Source organism: Drosophila elegans, unplaced genomic scaffold (assembly GCF_018152505.1).
Source record: "Drosophila elegans isolate 14027-0461.03 unplaced genomic scaffold, ASM1815250v1 contig_208, whole genome shotgun sequence".
NCBI classification, from domain to species: domain Eukaryota; kingdom Metazoa; phylum Arthropoda; class Insecta; order Diptera; family Drosophilidae; genus Drosophila; species Drosophila elegans.
The window spans coordinates 24,610,342-24,634,519 of record NW_024545578.1 but is presented as its reverse complement, the minus strand read 5'-3'; the positions used below and the strand labels follow the sequence as shown (position 1 = coordinate 24,634,519).

General features: G+C 44.9%; 1 protein-coding gene across 1 annotated transcript in view; it reads right to left on the bottom strand.

The window, feature by feature from the left end:
- The window catches only part of LOC108143199 (MOXD1 homolog 2), a 112,512-nt gene that overhangs the window by 41,223 nt on the left and 47,111 nt on the right, over nucleotides 1-24,178 (bottom strand). The window contains exon 2 of the mRNA XM_017267452.1: nucleotides 20,587-21,476. Coding sequence (XP_017122941.1) covers nucleotides 20,587-21,162 — 576 coding nt within the window. The 5' untranslated portion in view covers nucleotides 21,163-21,476. The remainder of the gene's footprint in view (nucleotides 1-20,586; nucleotides 21,477-24,178) is intronic.

Here is a 24,178-nt window from a genome sequence, read left to right as displayed (position 1 = left end):
AGTGAAAAGAGTATTCTTTAAGGATCTTTATTGAAATTTGAATTTTGTACTTTCTTTTTAAGTTGCATGCCACGTTGACTCGGCCCTCTTGTTGTACTTGTCGCGGGTCCTCGACACTGCGTTTCCACCCGCACCCTACCACCTCTGCCCTTACCATCCGGATCCCGTTCCCGTTCGCTTTCTCGTTCTCGTTCGCGTTGTCGTTGTCAACGCACACGTTTTTTTAATTGCTGAAATTTTATCACACCTTCATGGTTCGCAGGACTCGTAAATTGTAATCCTTGCGCGGCTCTCGTCGCGTCGCGTCTGCCCGACTACTTCTGCTTGAGCAGACAGCTCCTTGCCCTGGTTTGGCCTTTTTGCGATGTTGTCATTAACGTCGCTGCCTCTTAAGCATTTAATAGCCTTGTCAAGACTTTAATGCCTTTTAGCCGAGCTCCTCTTCTAATATGTGGCAGGGGCAGGGGCAGCAGCAGGGGCAGGGTGGCTGCTGGGGGAAATCAATAAAAGCAGCGCACAAATTAAGCACCTTTTGAGCTTTCGCCCGCCCCTCTCCCGCCGTTTGGTTTACTTTGCTTTTCCAGGCCGCAACGTGAATTTGATAGGATTATGCAGCAAGGATGGCTGCTGGCTGATGACAGGGGCAGGGGCGTGGCTCAAACTTATGCAAAGTCCTTCCACTCTGTGTCGCTGCATTGGTGGAAACCCTTTCTGCCGCCACACGACATGAGCCTAATTGTACTGATTTTCGCCTGATGGGAACTTTTCACACTCCCACCGCTCGCAGAATGCCCAAGTTTTGTTATGCCAAAAACAAACTTCGGCAATTTATGATAATTCAACGTCAGCTGGGACAGTTCAGTGAAGTACATAGAGGGGAACCGTCATCTCGGCAAACTGAGCTCGACTCCGCTCAAGTCATCTGAACTCAGCTGAACTGACAGCTGGCTAGCAAAAGCCTTAAAATATGCTCGAAGCACACATTAAACTTATTGCCTGCCCCCTGCCCCCTGCCACCCGCCCACTAATGCCCAGCATCGTGTACAGATTTACTCCGGCGCAGACATACAACAAAAGGGTTGGTTCGCTCCCACTACACATATCACACGAATATCAAAATGTTAGCTCTCCATTCTGTATACACACAGTCGTACTAATATGTGCCTTCGGAGAGTTGCCAGCAAAGTTCTGCAGAGTTTTCACGCTTTGAGAAAGGTTTGCGACTTTCGACAGGTTCCTATGATTTAGATGGACCGAACTCTGGGGAAAAGGAAGAAAGAAAAAAACGGGGCACAATGTCTTGGAAAAAAAAAGGTAATGAATAACCCCGATGCCCTTAGTTCTTCAAAACTATCGATCTCATGTGTTTTGGAAACTGCTCGAGCCCACCTCCGACTTATGCCCCTTCCTGCTGCCAACTGTCTTAGCTATCTATATCTATTGCCATTTGCCAGTGCCAAAATTGTATGCAGCTCTTGCCCCTTCCTCCCACACCCACACCCTCAGCCTGATACCCCACACATTCTGTTAAGTTGGTGGCATTGTAAATTGTTTTCCTGTGCACTGCTTGTCCTTCCTTTCCTGCCCCATTTCCTTGGCTGCCAGCCTGCACTTGATGTATGCTACAGGAGCTTCTTTGGAGCTCTCAGTTTTCCTGCTCACACACTCGCACAGTTAGTGGCCCGCGCTTGTTTTGGCTTAGGAATTGATGGCGTCGCCGCCGTCGTCGTCGCCGTTTGATGCCTTATGTACATTTGATTACGTATACGCCATGTTGCCTGCCTATTTGCCTGCAGGAGTGCACAAAGTCTGCTGTGTGTGTGTGTGTATGTGTGTGTGTGTACACTGTACATCTATCAGCTCCCCCTTATGTCGGCGCCAAAAGAGACGCGCCTCTGGGCAAAGTCATCAAGAAACGAAATCTCCACCCAGAATCCGGCTTCAGCCCAACCAATTCCAATTCCAAATCTCCCATCCTAACCTATCTTCCGATGATGCTGATGAGTAGTTCGAGGGGGGGAGCGGGACAGGCTGATGATATTGACATTGGCAGGCGACTTCAGTTTGCTTAAATTACCGCTGCGAGCAAGTATATCAATTAATATAGTTAAAGTGTGTTCGAGACGGAAGAGAGGTCCATTGAGTGCCAGGGATTGCATTGAAGCATGAGCCAAAAACCCAAGGAGCTTGTATCTCTCAGCCAGAGTGCTCTTCAGCCCCGGACTCAGGCAAATTAAATCGCTTTCAGTTGATTTTGAGCCATCTTGTCCGCCTGTCCATCTGTCCGCCTGTCTGTCCATCATCCAGGCCGAGCTCATCTTCGAGAGCTGCGTGTGTTTGCCTAACCCTAGACATTGGCCAACTTTCCACATAAGGAGCAAACATATATATATATATGCAGACACTGCAAATTGCTAGTTAATATTTTATGAAATCAAACAGCAACAAATTGTGCAGTGCAATGCAACTTGGCCGGCACCCTCTCTCCGATTGTAAGCATTGCATAGATCCGGGCGAGAGAATCCTTCATTCATCTCCCAGTCGCCCAGTTGCCCAGTTGCCCAAAAGCAAACCCAACGGCCCACGACCACCCACTCCACTTCAATCTATCCCCCCTCCCCCCCTCCTCTCCATTCATGCAGATAAAAGGCATTTTATTAAAATTGAAATTGCCCAACGAACTTTTGGCTTTTATTTTAGATTAAATATCAATCACTTTGTCTTGTTCAGCCAGTGTGGCAATTTGTATCTCAGCGGAAAAGGGCGAGCGGGGAAGTGAATGACAGCAATTGAACGAGTTAAATGTTCTTCAATGGTCATATTACATTAAAACGTCCAGTGATTATTGCCCGACTAAGGCTGCATGAATGCATGCGATGGCATTAAACACATATAAATTAGTCCCTGCCATTTGTCAGCCTCGTTCCCCCTTCCCCGTTGTTCCCCCCTCCCGCTTCAGCACTTGTCCGTTGATAACTGTTAAATTCATTGATGCATTAAGCAGCGTTGGACAGGCAGACAAAAAGTGGCATATTAAAATGATTAAAAACGGGCGGGGACGCGACTCTACGGCATGGCACTGGAAGGAACGTGGCCGCCGAGTGAAATGCAGCTGCAAACAATCAAAATCAAAGTGGAGCACAGCGCACTGAAAAACCGACATCCGGATTAATGGAAGTGAACAGTGGTCATACGGCAAAGTAGTCCAAATGGGTAAAAGACAATAACTTGGCCATGACTTAAAAGTGTGAGAATTGTTGACTAAATAAGTTTGGGAGCATTCAGCATAACAAAATATGAAAATAATATGCATTAACATATGATATTAACATGGGCCACGTTTGATTTGAAGTCACATAACCCTCTGTCTGTGTAATAGAATTGTTTTAGCAATTTATTCTAAATTCGTAATAGAGTTATTGGCACAATTTGAAAATGTTGCATTTAATGGCCAAAAGCGAAAGATAATTTCATTGTTGTTTTAACCCCTAATTGGACAGCACTCATCAAAGGGATTCTTAAATTTTGAAAGTCAACGCTTGTTTAATTTTCCACTTCTGGGACCGCTCCCCATTGTTTTTTAGCACTCTCCTATCCGAAATCTCAGTCGCTCAGCCCCGAGGGGGAACTTGATTTGCCCATTTGCATTAAACAATTTCTCGAAACCCAAACTCGAACCCAAACTCCGAACCCTCAACTCTCAGCCCGGCTGAACTCGTCGACTGTCCATAACCGGAGGGGTGGTGACGTAATGGGGGAAGCAATGGCAACCCTTTTAACTAGTGCGCTCAATTAATGTCATGTACACAACCCACTTAGCTAGTCCCCACTGTACTGCGGCGTCGTCATCAATGTGACATACATATCAAAAAGGCAAATTCAATTAACAAACTTTGCACGTCACTCAAAATTAACTCTAGGGCGTTCAGCCAGACGCTTTTCCCCACCCCACCACACCCCACTTCCCACATAACAATCCATCGCCACCCCGTGTTGACAAATACCGCAAAAACGAACTCATAAAAAAGCAAAGAATTATGAAAAGAAACAAAGGCAGCGAGATAGAGCGAGTCAGGGTAAGTGACTATTTTTTTATATATCGCTTTCAATTGTCCGAGAGTGTGCCGCCCAAACGCTGTTGGCTCTCTGCCTCCGGCCACGCCCATTCGCCTGCGGATGCGGATGCGAATGCGGATGCGGATGCGGATGCTGACGCTGATAATGGCACTCTGCTTTTTTGGGGGTGGGGCCGTGAGGGATAGCCCAACGCATTATATAATAATGCGTTTTTATAGTAAAATGAAATTATGAAGACGAAAAATTGTATTTGTCATATTGTTAAGCTGACGTCTGTCAGTTTTTGTCTGTGTCTGCGGGTGTCCCTTTAGCAGCTGCTGTGGGTGGTGTTCATCCGATACCGTGGAACGTCGATAGGGTTGGTTCCGCTCAGACATTTAGGATATAGTAGTCAGAGAGCCATGTGTTCATACCGCATTTGAATTAAAGTCTTAATGAATTCTCGTATCGACATATTTGCTGAACAAACTTCAATAACCAAAAAAGTAAAATAAAACATAGGTTCTTGTTTGATCAAATATTTTTATATACACTTCTTTGCCCACTAACAATTCGGCATTTCTAAGAATGACAAGAGTTGAATTCATATATTATTAAACTTAATAATAACAACAACGGATACATTAAGCACAGGGTACTTTTGACGTTCGTCACCCAATCCAATCCACACGACAGACATCTCTGTCACCCAGTTTGAGCATTGAAACCACTTTTTAAATGCGATCCGTAACGGCTGCCATCGAAATCTGTTGAATGTATCTCACACACAGGCGGACCCGAAAAACTAAAAGCAAATTCAAATAAATTTCCAATCCCCCAGTGCATTTTTAGCTCTTCAGCCTGCTTTGCGTGGGTGGTGCGATTGGTGGGCTGTGGGCTCTGGAGTGGGTTGTTTGATGGGTTGTGGGATGGGACAGGCTGTCTACGTGTCGTTTAGCATAAAGGGGAGGGAGGTGATTGGGGGAGAGCTGCCCTTAAGGGCTGCATTTATGACACTCCATTTGTCAAGCGAATGAACGACGGCTGAATGGGACGAAACGAACCGAACGAACCAAACGGAATGGATGGAAGTGAAATGGAATGAAAGTGTGTGAAACCGAGAGCCGAAATTGAGGGATTGCCATCGAGATGTGTGTCCTGGGTGTCCTCGGATGCTATGGCTCCTTTCCCGGTTCGCCTGACTCTGCGAATTCAATTGCGCTTTGGTTTCCAATCCCCAATCTACAATCCTCAAACTCTGACAGCAACCCCACCCCACCCCCTACGACTCATTTTCCCCAACAGACAGGAGTGTGTTTTGTTTGAAAAATTTTGAATTTCGCCGCTGACTTGGAATCGCCTGACATTGACGTTTATTAAGCGTTTTTGACACTTTCTGTGCCGCCAGAGAGTTATCTCAGAAAAATGAACTTCCACTCAGCCCTCAATGAAGGTCCCCCGGTGCCCTCAGGCATCGCAATGTTCACTGCTCACTGCTCACCACTTAACCACTCAATGTCAGTGGCAGATTGAGGATTGCCAGCGACATTCGGATTATATGCCTCGGAACGTTTTCGGCTATTTAATATTTGTGCAAAAATTTTATTTTAATGAGCAAATGGTGTCTGGCCACCTCCCGCATATTTTCTGTGCGCGTATGTGTTTGTGCACCCTTTGTGGCAGCTGCTCCTTTTTTTTTTTTTTTTGGGATTCTGTTGTTTGTGACTTTGTTGGGGAGTTTGATAAGCTGTCAGCCCTGAGGGTCGCTTCGTTTCAAAGGCGAAAATGATGAATACCTTCCGTGGGGACGAAGGGATTTTCACTTTAATAAATGCGACGTTGCCAAAAGAGTATGCGCAAATTCCAAGCAGTTAAGATTTGAGATACAAACTTCTCGCTAAACTTTTTCCGAGCCCTTAAATGTTTGTCATTTCCAGTTTGCCAACTGCTCACGTATTTTATGGCCTACTCTTCTGCAGAAAAATGGCTCATTTCCCGAAAAATGCGCAGGAAAATCCTTTCCCTAATTACTTGTCCACTTGCGTGCTCCCCTTTTCTGTCCAATTTAGTCAGCTCCGTCCCTTCCGTTTCGTCTATTATTAAGGCCATAAATCCATGATCGCTTTGATATGAGGCCTCATCTTCTCCGTTTTTATTTCGCTCTTCGCCAAATGCCCCCAAAAACGTGTCGAGATGCCGGGAGCCCTTCGGCTTGTTTCCAATTTCAGAGGGAAATGTACAAAGTCTGAGTGGGGGGCCCCACGACCCCTGGCGAAGATAAAAAATGTAAATATCATTGTTTGCGTCATAGTCCAGGCAAGTTGTTCTGCCGTAAAGGGGACGATAATGGGTGTTGGGTGTTGGGTGGTGGATGCTCGGTGCTCGGCAGCCAAGCGGCGAATGCTGAAAAAAGGTTAACAACGACATTGGCATTGTTTTCACTGCCGGCGAGCGACTCGGAAAACACGTTTTTTGCATCCCCTCCCCTTCCCGGTTCTCTGATTTTTGACAAGTTTGCAAAAGGTTTTCCCCTGCGGACCCCGGGGAATGAACACCTTATCACCAACTTATTGCATCCGCCGGCAACAATTTCAAGAGTCTTCGCCCTGTTTGTGTGAGTGTGTAAATGCGGATGCGTGAGTTGAAAACGCTTTCCCCTTTCTGGACACACACACTTACACGCATAGAGTTTCCCCCATACACTTTGTGTTGTTGGTTCTTGTGCCTGGCGGCGGATACGTAAAACGTTTTAATTACATTTGTATGTTAAAACTTCAATTGACGCAGGCATTGCCTGTAGCCCCAAGCCAACTTCACCCCTTAAAAACCATTCGAACCCTCGAACCCCCGAGCCCCCAACCCCACCCTTACAGGTTTTGCTCTGCCGCTCAAACATTTTGTTGCCTCAAACGCTTTTGAACTTTAAACAGGGTCGGGGAAGGTGTGTGCGAGTGTGCGAGTGAGTGTTTGTGTGGGAGTGTCTGAGTGGCGATTAGGATATAACTAGATTCCACTTGCAGGCGAGTTTTTTGATGAAGGTAAATGGCAGTCTAGGAATATATTACCCTGTAGCGGTTGGGCTGTGAATTTGTACTTTCCCCAAATGTAAACAAACCAAATTAACGTCCAAAGTCAACTTAATCGCTTATTTAATTTTGAAAGGAATTTGTTGCACAAAATCTTGATTTTATTTTGATATTTATAAAACTAGATATATAAACAAAATTCTTTAGTAATTATTTTAAGTTTTTGAAGTAAACAATTAAAATCTGTTGTTTTGCAGAACCATTGTTGATTCTGATCTTTGGTTTTTTAATATCTCATTATGTATGTTTTTTTGGATTTTCCAGATAATTTATGATTTAGTAAGTTTTAGAACAACTTATAGGGAATACAGGGCTTCGGTTCCTTAAATAGATTTTCAGTTCGTTTTATTTCTTTTTGTTTTCATTTGTCTAACCCCAATTTAATTTAACTAAACTGTCAAATCAAAAGCTCAGGCCTAGCACAAACAGCCACAGAAAGGAAGGAGGGATAGAGAATTAACCAGGCGCTCAAAGCCAGCTGAGGGAACGAAGGGCCTTAGCTGGGTCCTTAGCCATAGGATCCGCAGTTCCCCAAGGCGGGAAAGCCAAAAAGAGCACGGAGCAGATGTGGGAATCGAAGTAAAGGGAAAGCTGTCAACCTAAGCGGCTAACACTTGTGTGTGTCAATTTTATTTGATGAAAACACAAACACAAACGCAAACGCAAACAGAGGAAGAGGCAGATAGAGCGAGATAGGGGAAGCTGGCTTGTTGCTATTTGTAGAGCGTTCTGATTGCTGTCGCAGGCCAGAGCAACCAGGACATTGTGGGCCAGCTGCCATCCTCGTGGTCCCCTTTTAGTGCCAAGTGTTATCGGTAAACAAATAAAAAAAAAATACATTCGAGTGAATGGCGAGGAGCAGCCGGAGAAAGGCCTTAGTCATGGGCTTCTTCCCGCCAGTCCTCCGTGTGTTTACTTTAGGGATAATTTTCCACCCATAGACACTCGCATGTGGCAAGACTTTCCACTCACTCCATTGTTCGAGAGCAATTCCCCAATCTTAATTCACTCAAATTCGATTATTGCTCCGTGCACTTTTGGGCTCCGAGGTTAAAATAAACTTTCCAGCCAAGGAGTCATTTATTTCCACGTTTAAATGGCAGGAGCAATGGAGAGCATGGCAAAGCCAGAAATGTACGAGCAAGCAGCAACAAAGCAACAATACCAATAATGGCACGAAAACAGCAGGAGAATAAGGAGCTACATAGAATGGATTGCTTGGGGAATTGAATCGAGCGTTAGTGCAATGAGCAAAAGTCCTAAGAGTGCAGATATAAGATCACTTGATAAACCCATTGAACAGCCAAAGCTTTGGACCTAACTTTAAATCGAATCAACACTATTTGTTGTACACTCAAAATATTTGGTAGGAGGAAGACCTAAAATATTGCCAAGTTTTTAATCCAATCAGAATGTTGAAATTTCAGATTCCGTATAACGGCGAGGCAATCTTCCCAGATTAAATGGAATTATCAAGGTCCGAATATAATATCCCAAACAAATCAACTTTTATTTGGCTGACTTCACTTTCAATATCCGGGCATCCAATTACGTTTTTTGTCTTTGCCCCATCCCCGGAATTATTGTTATTTATCAGCAATTATTTAGGCACATCTGCTATCTGCGGCAACCACACTCCAGAGACGCCCACATGCCACCCCACCAGCAACAATTTCACACATCCCCAATTGCTTTACCTGCCCCACCAGACCAACTCATTGCTAGATTAACTCAATTGCCTCGAACGCGGAAGTATAGTGTTCCACCCCCGTCTCAAGACTAACCCCAATAGAAGTGGCCAACCCCCGGGGGCAGGATCTGAGCTGTATCTGTTTAAATTTTACTTTTGTGCATTTTGCGCTTTGTCCCTGAAAGCGTGCTGTAATTTCTGGCTCTGTTCTCTACCAATGAGTCACTCCCCCAAAAAGTGGCAGAGCTCGCTTAGGTTGGGTTGAATGTTTCGGTGTTTCTGTGTTTTGGTGTTTTGGTGCCCACCTTGCCACAACGACTCAAATTCACACACACTCAGGGCGGGGCACGCACACACCGTTGCCTGCGGAGAGCAATAAAATAAAAATTGAAAACACAAAGGATTTATAGCTCCAATAGGTTTTCAAGGAGCCTTCAAAAGCTCAGTACAATTGCTATGAGGTCTAAAAAAAACCCCAGTCCGCTTGGTTCTTCTGCTCTCGGTTTTCAGGGAAGTGAATCGAATTTTTGGACGAAAACTGATAGAAACCGACAGAAAGACACTCATTGCTTTGTTTATATGGTTTTTGTTTTAATAAATTACATTATTCCTTGAAAGTGTACGTGTACGTTTAATTTTAAAGTCAATTTTATTATTTTGGGATTAAATTAAATTTTGCATTTAAATTAATTTGTCTTTAATATTCTTGTACATATATTTTCTTTTGAGAGCCATTATTAAATTCTTATTTTTAGAAAAATATTAATTAATTAATATCTTTCATTTTTATTAATAAAGGTTAAAGATGATATGAGACTTTAAGTCTTTTCAATTTAGTTATTTGATGAATTGAGCTATAACTGATTACACGTTGTTCTATAAATTAGTTATAAAAGTATATAATGGTTAGATATTTATTTGGCATTTTATTTTGCTAAAGAAAAATAAGTTGTATATGCTTGTCTCTAGTTAATACGCCCTAACTATCACACTTTGTTTTTGTACAGGGTAAACATATATAAAAGGAAGATATATTTAAGCAGCCATTTCATTGTCTATGTGCCTGGGTGTGTCTCTGTCTGACTCCCTCGCCAAAGGTCTGACTGTCTGCTCGTCGGTGGGCATATGGCGCCCACAGATTTAACTTCTCTGATTATTTTTCCACTTCCTGCCGCTTACGACCAAGCCGCCCAATTGTACGGCCGTTTCATTCCCACCAACCTTTACCTATATGTTCGGCCTTTTTCGCCCAATTTTTACATTGATTGAAGTATTTTCCGTTTTGTCGGCTTTCGCACGCCTTGGGCCATGTGGCTAACGGATTTAGATTTGGCTTTGTCTGCCTTTTAGACACATGCAAAACAAACAAGAGCAGCGGGGAAGTGTCGAAGAATGGAACTTTTTATCCCTCGGTAAAGGTGTAAATAAATATTCAGAAAATTCAGACAGCTACAAAAGTTTTGTCTTTTCCCAGTGCGACTTTAATGAGACGGAAGCAGCTTTGGATTCTCCGAAAACGAAATTTATATAAAGTAAAAAGCCGCTTTGACGACTTTGCTTTGTCCTGCTTATTGAGGGCCCTATTTTTTTTGGATTTTTCTTTGGGCTGACTTTGTTTTCTCGTCCTTTTCCTTGGCTTTGGGCCTCAAGAACAATATAAAAAGTTGGAGCTGTTGGTGAAATAAAAATGAAATTACTTAAAATTTGTCACAATAAGCTGGTGCTGTTGCCGCCGACTCCGCTTTTTCTAGCCACGATGTTTGCCTTTCTGGCTTTTCTTGGCAATATTATTTTGTATTATTAAAATTGTTTCGAATTGCGAGGGACGAACCTGTAATAGCTCAACAACAACAACAACAACAACAACAACAACAACAGCAGCAGCAGCAAAGCACCCTAATGGACCATATTGTGCGTTTGGTTTTTCATTTTTATTGCGAATTTAGGCATCATTAGTTACGGTTTTTTAATAAAAGACCAACGGAAGGCCACGTTGTGGTCTCCGTCTGACCGCACTGCTGAGCCAAGTTTGATTTGTGTGCATTTTGACCGCCTTAAGTGCGCCTTCGGGTGCCATTGTCTCGCTCGATGTGGTCAAGCTTTGTTTGACTTGGACCTCGTTTCGGGCCGCAAAACTTTGACAGAAAAGTTGAAAAATAAAAACTTTTCTTCGGGGGCATTTGTCCGAGGCAAATGGACAAATGTACGAGCATTAGCCACCGATGTTGACCCAAACGATTTCAATCGCCTGAATTATTGAAGCTCTCTAAGAACTGGCGACCCCTCGCCGTCGCCTGGATTTCTAATTAATTTCCCATACTGAATAACCCGAATGCTTGGGCATATTTTCACCGCCTTAATCGAGTCACTGAAATTCCATTATCGCCGTACATCAGAAATACTTATGCAAATAACTCAGAGGCTTTGGCCGCCCGGCAAACGCACCCAGTTCCCAATCCCGGCTTATAGACCCGTCACTGCACTTGTCTTGGCTGAAATCGGAGGAGTCCGAGACGGAGGCCACAATCTGTGGCACTTTAACACCTACCCAAGAGGGCAGGGCTTATACAAAAAACTACCGGCAATCATTTTTCATGCTAAGCTCCAACGTCAGCCATTTGGTTTATGGCCTTAATCCTTTTCTACATAAATGAGACTCGTACCCGTACCAGTACCCAACCCAGCTCAGCGAATGCCACGCATTTCATCATTAGTCAGCGGACATTAATGCCCAGTTCCAGTTCCAGTTCGCAGTTCCCAGCTCCCAGCTCCCGTTCCCAATTCACCCTGTCTTTGGCTACTGGGCATAGAGAAGGGATTTATGGGGCAGTGCATGTATTGAGGCTGCCTACGCATTTTCATTCGAGAGTATTTATATGTGGCGCGAGTGTGTGTGTGTGTGTATGCACTACCCCAGCCACAATCAAGAGGCCGAAGCGTTGACTAAGTACCCAGGAAGTGCCAAGGTTGTTGCACTCACTCCCCGTAGCCTCTAATCGCTTAACCCCCCCTCCCTGCCAAACCACCGCCTGGCCCAGCGTCCAGTGGCTTTTAATTAACACGCAGCCCAGGCAGGGGATCCTCGACCACAGCATCCACAATCCAGCAGCCTCATCATCATAATCGTTCGCCCCATCATCATCATGATGGGCTGCGACGGCTGCTTCTATTTCGAAATCAATTCCGTGCAGTTTTTAATAAGTGCAGTGAGAAAAAATGTCACTATTCAGTTACATCAATTGAAATTTTTATGTCGAACAAACCACAAGATAGCTCAAAATTTGATACTTATATGATAATAGAATGGTATTGCATATTAAATAAAAACCTGATGAATTGCTGAACACTTAAACGTAATCGACGTAAGATCGAAAATCGAAATTTGAAAAGAATAATTTTGGGAAACATAAGATGAACTGACATTCTAACATTTCTCTCAGTAGACAGCACACACACTATTCGCCCCCTCGCTGCATGCATGCACATATGACTTCCCTTACCAATTTCTTGAATATGATGTCATGCTGTGCACTATCCGCAATCCCCACCGTACCCCGATGAAAATCCCCCGGATGCTCTTCACAGCGGGCGTCTGTTTAGCGCTTAATTAATGATGAATATAAAAATTGCCGCCGCACAACAGAGCGAGCTGACTAAGTTGTGGCGGGAGATGCAAGACATGGAGTTTCGTTTAATTTCTTTCTATTTTAGCGTTTCGCCTGGCATTTGCCTATTTCGATGTCATTTAACTCGCAGCTTAGAGGCCTTTCGAAAAAACACACGTTTTAACATAAATATGCTTTCACGCAACTCCTTTTGGCGGCGAGGCATCTGTGGTTCCGTTAGCGATCCAAGAAGTGAGTGCAGATATCAGATGCAGAAAAGCCAAACAAATGTACAAATAGCTGCGTCTACAAAAGGTTACACAGTTCAGGAGAGTCGAGTCTGTTGAGAAATAGAACGACTGGCTGTTAATCCCCAGCCAAGCCACAACTCTTTCAGGCATCGAGAGCATCTCTATCTACATCTTTTGGGCCGGGTGTGATTTCTGGTACCACTGACAATCAAAAAGTGATTAGCAAGACACTCAACAACATCGGCGACAACTACAAAAACAATTGGGAATGTCAAGCAGCAAGGCCTGGGAAACGAGAAGTCGAACGAAGGCGAAATGCTTAACATACAAACACACTTAACGTGTAAACATGGCTAAAAGAGCGTTGACCATATTGGGCTGCAGTCCAGCGCTTTACGCACTCAACGGCAACGGCAACAGCAAAATCAGCAATCGGGCACGGCAGCAGCACAAACAACACGAACAACACAAACAACACGAACAACAGGTACAACCAGCGACAACGGCAACGGGACAGGCTAATATGAGTGGCAAAGAAGATGCTGCCTGGGAACCGGTTGGAACTGGTTTGGTCCCCTCTCAGCCCCTCTTCTTCACCATTTCTCCCGCTGACATTATCAGCATAATCAAGGGGCCACTCCCCCTTTGGCCTCCCCCGGCCCAATTTCTAAGCCTTTTCAGCGCTCATAAATTGCGCGGCTCTTGGACACCAGCAAATATTTTGCAAACGCAGCGAAAATTGCGGGAAGGAGATCTGTTGGTGGGCCAGCGGGGCGGGGCGGGGCGATGCGGGGCGGTTTGGGGCCGCGCAAAAAGAATCTTTCGCATATGGGCAACGGTACTTTCTGCAATTATCCGTTGTCTTGGCCAAGAAGCGGCCGTTGTCGAAGATGCGCCTTGCCGGCTAAAGCAAATATGCGCACTTGGCATTGTCCCGCCGAAGACAACGACGCACTAATAGCCCCGCAGAAGGGGCCTTGAGCAGGGGACTCGAGTCTTGGTTTCCAGGTCCCAAGTCCCAGGTCTCAGTCAAGTGGAGTGTCCCGGGGTCTGGCGGCTGTTTTGCGGTTTTTGAGGTTTGCGTTATGTGCAATAGATTATCAAAATGCTTAGAGGAGAGCTCGGTAAGACGTCACGACCAGCGGCTTTTGGCCAGAGTTTGGCCAGGACCAGCCTGAGCATCCGACAACGGTTTATGTCACATGAAAGTAATGAAATTAAATTTCTCCCTGGCACACACACACACAACACACTTACACACAGTCGAGCAGTTTTGATATGTGCGATAATTTTAAAAGTCAACTAACTTGGCCAGGCATGACCAGGCCAAGTCTTAGCTCAATCCCGAGACTTAGCCAAAGACAGAGCCGTGGCCAGATCCAAAAGCCCGGCCATCTACGCAACATTCTGCAATCAAGTGTGCATATTTACTTCCTGTAATTGAGCATTTATGGCTTTTATGGCCTAACGGATTCGCCCGTCCTCGGTCTGCGCCCCTCCTCCATAATTGTTACGGCTTTGGCTTTAAAACTGACAGGCTGGCAGGGAGGAGAGTGGATCGAGGCGGAGTTGTATGTCGGTCGTCGTGCGCTTAAGTCTATTGATTATAAAGTTTATGCATAAATTGTAAATTGATTTGGCAGTTAATTGATTTGCCAGTGTCTGCGCCCAGCTCTCTGTGAGCGTGTGTGAGCGTGTGTGTGCGTGTGTATGTTAGTGTGTTTTTGGGCCCAAAACTGATGAGTAATGACTTTGATATTGGCCAAAAGTTAACATAAATCGATGCATTTTGAACCGCTTAGCTCGACTCGATTCAATTCGCCTCGATTTGCGGCACATCCTGAGAAAGTTTCTCATGCATAGTTTATGGCCTTTGAAATGTGTTGGGTCCATTGGGACAGGAATGCGAATGCGAATGCGAATGCGAGAGTTGGGGATAAACATTAATAAGTTATGGAATTTCATTAGATGATGAGTTGGTGATTTGAGTAATGTCAATGGCCATAATCTCAGCAATTTCGTTTTGCAATGCTGACGTGGTTATTATACTCGGCATTCGTAGTGTTCATTGGATGCGTTACAAAGTAAGTAACTTTGAAAAGGAAACGTCTACGCTTCTGTTAAGTACAAATTCTTGCTAAGCCTTCTAAGCTGGAATTATAGTTCTGTGTATATATGTATACATATTAAGCCATGCTCAGCCCAAATTAATTAAGTGTTACTAAATGGCAAGTTACATCGGTATAAATACGAACAAATGAGTAGCAATTGTTAAAGAACCTTAAGCACGGTAATGCTGTTATTATTTATGTAGTAGTTGGCAATTTAAACAAGAAGCAATAAAAGAATCACCTCTCCAAGACAGTTTATCATCATTATACGTAACCCTCAATTCTTATCCCATTCATAGGCTTTAACACATATCACAACTTGAGCAGAACCTCTCAACTTCCCATAACAATTGAAGCAATTTGGCCGGTCCCCACTCCCACACTCAATATAAGAGCCTAAGGCGAATGTCGAGGGTAAATATCACAAAATTGAATAACAAAATATTTATGCGTCTGGAGGAAAATAATAGAAAAAATTTAACTATTATTTATTTGGCTTGGTGCTCTCAATGCGCGAGCAGAGAAATCGCTGGAGGAGAACCGGAGGGGTTTCTCATCCATATAATTTGCCAGCATGTATTTATGATTTATGAAGTGAATGCGAGTGTGAGTGTGTGTATGCGTAGGCGTACACCCCCAACTGGCGCATTGCTGTGTGCGTGTCCTCAACTACAAATAGTGCTTTATGGAACAATAGACAGTGAGATCTAGAATGGCCATTGAGTTTGTCCGCAGAATGCTCAGCACGCGAATCGCTTCAGTTATAGATACCGGGCTCACACTCCCGCGGAACACGCACCCAACTATCCAACAACTTTGGAGCGAAATAGAAGAGGAACAAATTGGATAATGTCTATAAAAACTAATTGAATTCTAAGCGCTGAGCACGCCACAGGGCCACAGCTGTGTGAAAGTAATGAAAGCACCAGCGGACCAATGAAATACATACAAAAGGCGAGTAACGAAAACTGAAAACTGAAAGAAACGCAGAACTCCCAGGTCTGAAGTGATGACATGCAAGCTGCTGGATAGATATATCTACGAACTGATGGCGAGTGTGTGTGGGCAGAAGATAGAATTTGTGGTGGGGCCAGGGGGGAAAAACAATTTCACACACAAATCGTACAAAGAGAAAAATTACTCAAAACACTCTAAGATGTTCGCATGTCATGGCACCCAAAAAGAAAAAAAAAATAAACTGAAAAAACCCAGAACAAAAAGCTCATTACTCATATGCCAATCAAAAGGGAGAGAGCCGGGGGGAAGCCGAACCCCAGACAAGCCGCAGATATTCCGATGCTCGAACTGGACTGAAATGCCATAATTAATCATCCGCCGATAATTAACAGCGCAGTACGTCCAAATAGAACATCGCGCTAATGCTAATGCTAATGCTAATGCTAAAGCCAATGCCAATGCCCAATGTATCCGTCAGATACACTTCAATCTCGGGGAAAAAGTGCGCACGCATGCGGCGAGCACGGAGTTCAAAAGGTTGCCAAAACTGTTGTTTCATTTTCGTCCAACTTTAATGAGTTTGTAATGAAGCCTCGGCAGCGCTTCGTCTTATTTTTGTGCAGCGTAACCACTTGAAAATGAGTCAAATAGATTGACACTGGGCCACCCCTCCCCTCCCCCATTCCACACTGCTGTCAGTTCCATAAGCAACCTTCGGCTTGAGTGATGTACTACGATGGCCACAAAACATCGACGTCCATCGCCATCGATGGTCATTAGCAAAAGATGACGACGACTGTGATGTTGATGGCGCTCCGCTGATGTTGCGCACTCGTAATTCTTCTATAATGGATCTGTTATCTCTGCGCTTAATGGGTTGCGTCTCTGGCCGCTGGGGTGCGGTGCCCGTGGGGCACAAACAGCGGTGTGGAGTGACTGACAGACTGGAAGCCTGCTTAAAACTTGAAATTAAATAATTAGTCGCTGGCTAAGTTCGCCGTATTCCCTATATTTTTTTTTTTTGTTGTTGCGCTGCGTATTTAGATGGGGCCAGGGTAATGACCTTTTAAGTACTTTTAAGATACTAATCGCTTCTTGGTTTTTGTTGGCTGCTCTAAACAGCTAATGGCATGTTGTGGCTTGTTTGCTGTAGCTGTAGTTCATTCCGCCAGCGAGTGCAACAAAGTCGCCAGCCACTTTGGATGGCACTAATTAACGTCAGAGGGAGCTTTTGGCTCTGGGCCCTTTCGGCCTTGGCCAGGCGGCGATGAAACCATTTTCACAAAACTTTTCTCAGATGCGTATTAATTAAAATTTTGATAAGACTCCCGCTCCTCAGGGCGCGTGTAATAAAAGTTGAAAATAAATTACACGAAATTAGTATTTCTCTTTAGGTGTGGCATCATCATCATCATCATCATCATCATCGTCGCTTTTTCGGCGGCAGCGACAGCGACAGCGGCAGCGGCAAAGGGCTTATCGCAAAAGTATCTACAAAATAATGGACGACTAATAGGCCGGGACCCCGTCCCCAGATCCACTTCTTGGCTTGTTGATTATGTCAGCTTTTAAAGCGGATTCGCCGAGGCCATTTACTGCCTGTCTCCGTCTTGAGTTGAGTTGACTTGACTCGACAAGACTTGACTTGACTTGGCTTGGGCCGACTTCCCCCGCTTCTGCGGGTGAAAGTGAGCAAAGTTTCTGCTCGCAGGGGAGCTCCGAGAACGGACTTATAGAGTTACACTTGTTGTCGTAGCCGGCGCTGTGGGAATGTCAACTTCAGATGCTGGTCAACTGGCCAATAAATGATGATAGTTCTGGGTGAAATCCGAGCCGTGCTGCTGGGAAAAAACCAGGCGAGACAGAGAGAGAGAGAGAGCTCGGGGAAACTTATCAAATATTTGTCCCACTTGAGTGATATCCCAATAAAGCTGCGTGTGGGCGGTTGGTAAGACTTTGGAATGCTTAAAATGTCGCATAGATGCGTACTTATCTGTGAGATACATTTCAAATTTCCTCAAAGCTGCTTGTTCACATTTAGAAAACACATGTGCTGATGAGTCGGATTTCTTACTGCTGTTTCTTGCATTCCAGAAGTGTTTACTCATTTCTGGTATGCATTTAGTTGAGATGTTTTATATGCAAGTGTTGAAATTGCTAGTGCTTAAAATTCAGGAATGTTTATCTTTTAATAAGACACTCTCGTTTAAGTAAAAGTTCTTTCTCAATTTCTGATAAATGATTTGATTAAACCTCTAGCTAGCTTTTGCTTAAGCCATGAGACATTTTATTTAATTAAAATTTGATTTCCGCTCAATAATTAGCTTTAAAAGATATTTCATCTTTTAGTTTTTCTCACAAGCCTTGCGATTTTTATACGGCTCGTGAAACAATCATAATCATGGTAGAATTTAAAAACCATGCCAGCCAAAAAGCATTCCAAGTATGCCAAGGCACATGGCACTTGCCCAAAAAACCGAACTAAGGGAAACCCAAATTGAATGCGAAAATTCCCACACATTGTTCAATCTAATGAGAACTATGTCAGTGGCATCGTTTATCCCCCTCTGCGAGTCCCTCCACAGATCCATACTTAAGCTTATGCTTATATATTTGCCCTTGGGCTGACACTTAAGATAAAAACTCTTGACAGAGAGAGAGATACTCTGGTCGCTGGCTCGCCCGCAGGCTTTAGGCTTCGGTTTCTGCCCCCTCCGACTCCGCTTAAAGTCAATTGAACAAATTCTGTGAGCAAATATTTTATGGTCAATGTTCTTCTCTCACTCTGCCGATGTGTGTTGAATTTTAAATGAAAATTCCATAAATGCCAGCAACATAAAAATGTACTAGGCCATCCATATTTCATCCGCCTGCCGCCCCCAAACGCTTTATGTCCTGGGCAAAAGTCGTTTTGACAATTTAATAGTATTCCAAAAATTAGCCAATTAGCTGCTTTGCTTTCCATAAATATTTTCATATCAGAAACATGCATAATTGCATAATTTGTTTCAATTAGCATGCTGGGCACTGGACACTTGTAATTAAGAACTTATAGGCGATAAGCTCCTTTGAGCAGGGGGCCGAGTGGAGGAACGGGGCCCGAAAACCCTCTGCCCGAGGCAAGTGTAAACAAGTGCTGGTCCTTTGACATTGCTTTGACGCAGGGTCCTTCCAACCACCTGGCACCCCTGGCACTTAATTGATATATTAAATCGGCATATCTATTTCAGCTCTAATTAACCTTTGAACCTCTCCACAAATCAGCGCCCATACAAAAGTCAAAGCAAAGCTCCACACCCTCCCTCCGAAAAAAACGCACAGGGCTGTTGGTGGCGAGGTGACAGTCACGAGTCCCATTATACGATATTGTATGTACAATTTGAAGCAACTCGCAATTACCAACGACACGTCAAGATGTGAAATTAACACCGTCACACAAGCAGACAGTCTACCGGGCAGCGGGGCGGGGCAGCGGGGCAACGGGGGCGGGGAAGGTCGGTGGCGGTAGACAGACATATTAATGTATCTGACTGGTATTTAACATTCAACAACAATAACAATCACTATGTGTGTGGGTGACATTTTCGTTGGCTGCCTCGAAAATCATTAAATCACACAGCAACAACAAGGAAGGAAAAAAGCTTTCTCTGTTTGTGTCACCCGTACAATTGGCCATCCCACCCACCACCACCCACCGCTCCTTCCTGCCCCACGCATATCCTGTCAGGCCAGGAGTGAAAAAAGAAAAAGAAAAGGAAAAACGAAGAGCTACGCAACCACAGCACGCAATACTCGCATTTCATTAGACACTTTGCAGTGACGACTCCTATTACTCTGCCTGAAGAGTCCCCATTGAGCTGGTCGAGAGGTGCTACCACTTCTTAACCAAATGACGTCGTCTTCTACGACATTTCCAAATAAAAACGAAAAATTAGCGTTTTATTTGCTGGCAGGGTCAAACGTTGGCAGTTGGTGGTCCGATGAAGGCTGTCACACGAAGTGAAACGGTATGGTTGATCGGTCCCACAAATTCGTACAATCTGATGGCTGAAATGGAGTTCAAGCTAAGTACCATATGAAATTTGATCCGATCAAGCTGCCGGAAGCCAGATGCCATAATTTTGTGTAATTTTTCGTTATTTCATAATTGAAAAGGACAAATCAGTGGCCGCCCTCGATTTGGTTAAGCACATCCTAAGCGAGTGACATAATTCGGCAATAAATATCTGGCTATAACTCGCAAGCGGTCAGATTAAGTGATATAATCAAGTAACAGTGACAAAACCCCAACTATTCCATTAGCTAACCGGGACTGTGCGGCAGAAGGGCAAATAAAAACTTTTCTGTCCAACGCCGCAAATGAGTTTGTCATTATTCAAGCGCCGGACAAACTGTCTGCATACATATATACATAGTATTTCGCGCACCTTTTTTGTGTGGCTTTGTTTTTGCCACAAATTAATTACAATCCAAGTTGAGTGGCAAAATGTTTTTCTTGTGTACTTTTCATACAACATATTTATCAACACGGGGCAGAGCAAAATGTTTGTCCAGGGAACGAGACTTTGTGAGAATAAATTGGATGATATTAGGGCGACAACTTTTCATTTAGTTGGCCGGCTGGGGCTGCCCTTAATTTCCGGCCACACGCATTGGAAAAATGAAAACGTTAGACGGGAATGAAAAATCGTTAGGCGTGCAGATTCCCCCTTCCCCCATCCAGAGTGCTTTCTTTCTTTGCCTTTGCCTTTGCCTTTGCTCTCCCCCCGCCCTTCCCCCTCTTCACTTTCTTTGTGGTGGGCTTTTATTTTTATTTTGCGCTTCACTTACCTGAAAATAGGTTTGACCCTTGTCCACCCAGCCGATGGCCATATCGGCACCAGCCAGATTGCCATCGGGCGAGAATCCGAAGCCGACGTAGCCCAGGGTACGTGCCTGTATTTCAAATGTTATATCCTGATTAATGATTTGCCATAGTATGCGAAAATCCTCATTCAAATCGATGGCATGATCCCAAATGGGTGTTCCGGACGCAGCCGCCGCCGCAGCCGATGTTGCCGCTGTTCCGGCTCCCGACGCCGCCGACGTTGCCGACGAGCCCGAGGTCTTGTTGCTGCGAGTGGCAAGCTTGCCGGCAGCACGGGCTCCGCTGGCCAAAACAAGGAGGAGCAGCCAGAACAAGCTGAACGTGTGGCAGGATATAAAACATGTGATTAACGATGACCGCCTTGAACTTGAATGCGTTGCTGTTGCTGCTGTTGTTGCTGTTGCTTTTGATGGTCGTCTGCTGCTCCGCCGCAGTGTTGCTGCCGTGCTGGGTGTTGCTAGTGTTGCTAGTGTTGCGAGTGTTGCTGGTGGGGCAACGAGTGTTGCTGCCGTCGTGACTGCCTTCCTTGGATGAGCCATTTTGTGCGCTGGTTTGCTGGGTGCTTGGGCTTAGCAAATAGTTGTGATTACTTTTCTTGTTGCCACGTTGACATTTATTGCGCGCAAAATCACTGGACGATGGCTCGTAATTACGCAACTGCTTCGGACTTTGTTATCTGCTGTGCTGTGCTTTCTTTGGTGTTATCACAGTTACGATTATTTACTTAAGCAATTTTACTTTCGTCGCTGCTTCCTGTTTCCGATTTGCTGCTCATTAGTTTCGCTTGTCACACGAACAAAGCGGCGGATGGACAAAGCTGAAGCCGCGGTTGGCCTGATCTGGCGGATGCAACCTGAAAGTTGGTAGGAAAAGGAAAAAATGTTAAATAATTGCTATAATTTGTTGTCGGCTATAATAGTGGAAAGAACTCGATTCCTCCTGCCCTCGGACATCTTTCCTGCTGCAATGCTTAAACGCATATAATTACATAAATTATGAACCGGTATCTATGAGATACACATCCCCACTCAGTAACTCAGCCACTCAGCCACTCTGCCACACAGACATCCATCCATCCGTCCATCCATCCGACCAACCATCCACACATCACAACAAAGTTGACGGTTCATTTTTGTTGCCGTTGCTGTTGTCGAGAGTTCGTCAACATTTTCCTTGAAACGTTAATTAGCCTGGTCACGCAGTTTTCACAGCAATGTACATCGCAAGACGAAATTGCTCGAAGTACTCCGGTGAGCAGGGAATTTAAAGTCAGGGGGGAAAAATAACTGGTATCAAAGTGACAGGAAGAGGGCAAATAAAAGTACAAGGATAAAAACTGGTAAAGAAATCTGCTCTAGCCTTCTGCCGAAATCCTTCCCATGTCTGCACTCAAGCGAGCCAAGTGAGTCAGACCACCCCTTCCGTCCCCCGTCGCTCTATATTTCGGTATTTGAATGACTAATTCCGGCTTTCCCCGCTCGGATATCAAGAGTCCACTGTCTCGCACGCAATTAGTGCGTTGTGGCTCGGTCAAAGCAAATCGAAGATAATTACAGCTTGTCATAATTTTAATGAAGAAGGTCGCCAAGAGCCGAACCCGAGTCAAGCCGTCCGTGTCCCTGTCCGTCCGGATGGCGTTAGTGAGGGAGCCAAGTGGGGGCGACGACGGACCAGCAGTGGGACTAGGTCAGTTCGGGCAGGGGGATTTGTTGTATTAAATCGCCGCGGTTCAGCCAGACGAACCGTAAGCGCATTGACGACGTCGGTCCGTCCGTCCGTCGGTAGCAGCCCTCAAATCGCTTGACTCCGGGGCTCCTGTCTACTGCCTCCGTTGCCATCGCAGCTGTCTGCCCATATTGGGTGTGCGGTTACATTTGATTACATGCCAAAAGTGTTCGCCCACCGCCCCTTTCCGCCAACACTCCACTCCACTCCACTCCGCACACAAATCTTTAATTTGATGTCGGCGTTTTGGGTAAATGTCAAATGGTTGGTAATTTGTTATAAATAGCCAACTTCCGCTGCCTCGACACAACTCATAGATACCTCCCGCCGCTGTGTGAGTGCGTATTGCGTGGATACTGAAACGTATTTGCGCTAATTCCAAGTGCTTAGTCGCGTGTTCAAAGTTTACAAAGGTCAACAAACGCCAGGCAAACAGAGAAAATTGAAAAGCCCAAACGGAAAACGAATTAAGAGGAAAGTGTTCTGTTTGCCGAAGCGAAGATGGAATGCCCTTCCTCAGCCAGAAAGTGTATAGTATTTCTATCGTCTGCCACTCCACGATACACCCTTGGTAAAGTTGAATATCTTAGCAAAATGTGTGCCGCCATAACAAGCTCTTCCTAATGTCGACCAATAAAAGTAATTTTAGGAAGTTCCTGCCATCGGACAAATGGATATCAAAGATACTACCGCAATATCTAGCAGATTTCTATGGCATATTTATAGGTGACTTTTATGTTTTACTTCCTTCCCAACGACAACGTTATTGTGCCTGCCTTCCCGAGTGCTGCTGTTATCAAAAATGTATCCCAAAGATACATAACAATGAGCTTGATGGGGCAATGTAGCTTTACATGGCTTCTCCAGTTCGTAGCTCTCAGCTCCCAGCTCCCAGTTCCCAGCTCCATGGCCGTAGTGGTTGGGATGGCGCTGAGTGACGGCCGGCAACGTTAAATGACGTTGATTATAATTATGCGGACTTGTACTTTGTACTACACAGGGCTACAGGGTTTCCCTGTTTTTGCTGTTGCTTTTGTTGTTTTGCTGTTTGTTATTATTATTACTGTCGTCATCATCAGCATCATCATCATCGTCATGAGCGTCAGGCAGAGTCGTTGTGCAGACTTCGACTGTCGTTGATGGGGCGGTCAGATGAATGATGTCTCTTAAATACAGACCGAGCTGAGGCGAGGCCAATCGTCCTCATCATCATGATTGTTGCTCTGTCCGTCGCTGCTGCCGTAAAATTCAAGCCAATTTAGCCTGGAGGGAGGCAGGTCCGGCAGGTTCCTCCTTTGCCAGGCTACCAGGCTGCACAGCATGTTGCCCAAGACGAAGACGACATTCATAAGTACAAGTGCTCGTCGTCGAGTTGCAGCGATGGCAGCGTGAGCTTGGCAGCTGGAATGCGTGTTCTTGGTTCAGGCCTTTAGCCGCGTATCGATCATTTCTGGTTTGCAAAGCTACCATCTCCAGAGGACATTCATAAGCACAAGTGCTTCGTCCGGCCGCTCGTATAATATTATTACTTGGCGAATTAACTACGCCAAAAGCAAAACAAACACAAACTCGAAGATTGCTCTGGCAACTGGTTCTAAAAGGCACGAAATGGCTTCCGTAGACACATTAGTCGCTTTTACACAAAAACCCAGACAAAACGGACAGAGCCCCCCGATTCACCCATCGCCGACTGATGGGTGAGCAAAAAAAGATGCAACTGAATGAGGCATATAAAAGCCTTCCCAAGCGCCGTGCGGCACAGAAAAAAGAGCCAACAGAAGCGGAAAGAAAGAAAGAAAAGAGGAGCGAAAGAAAAGCAAGAAAAAATGA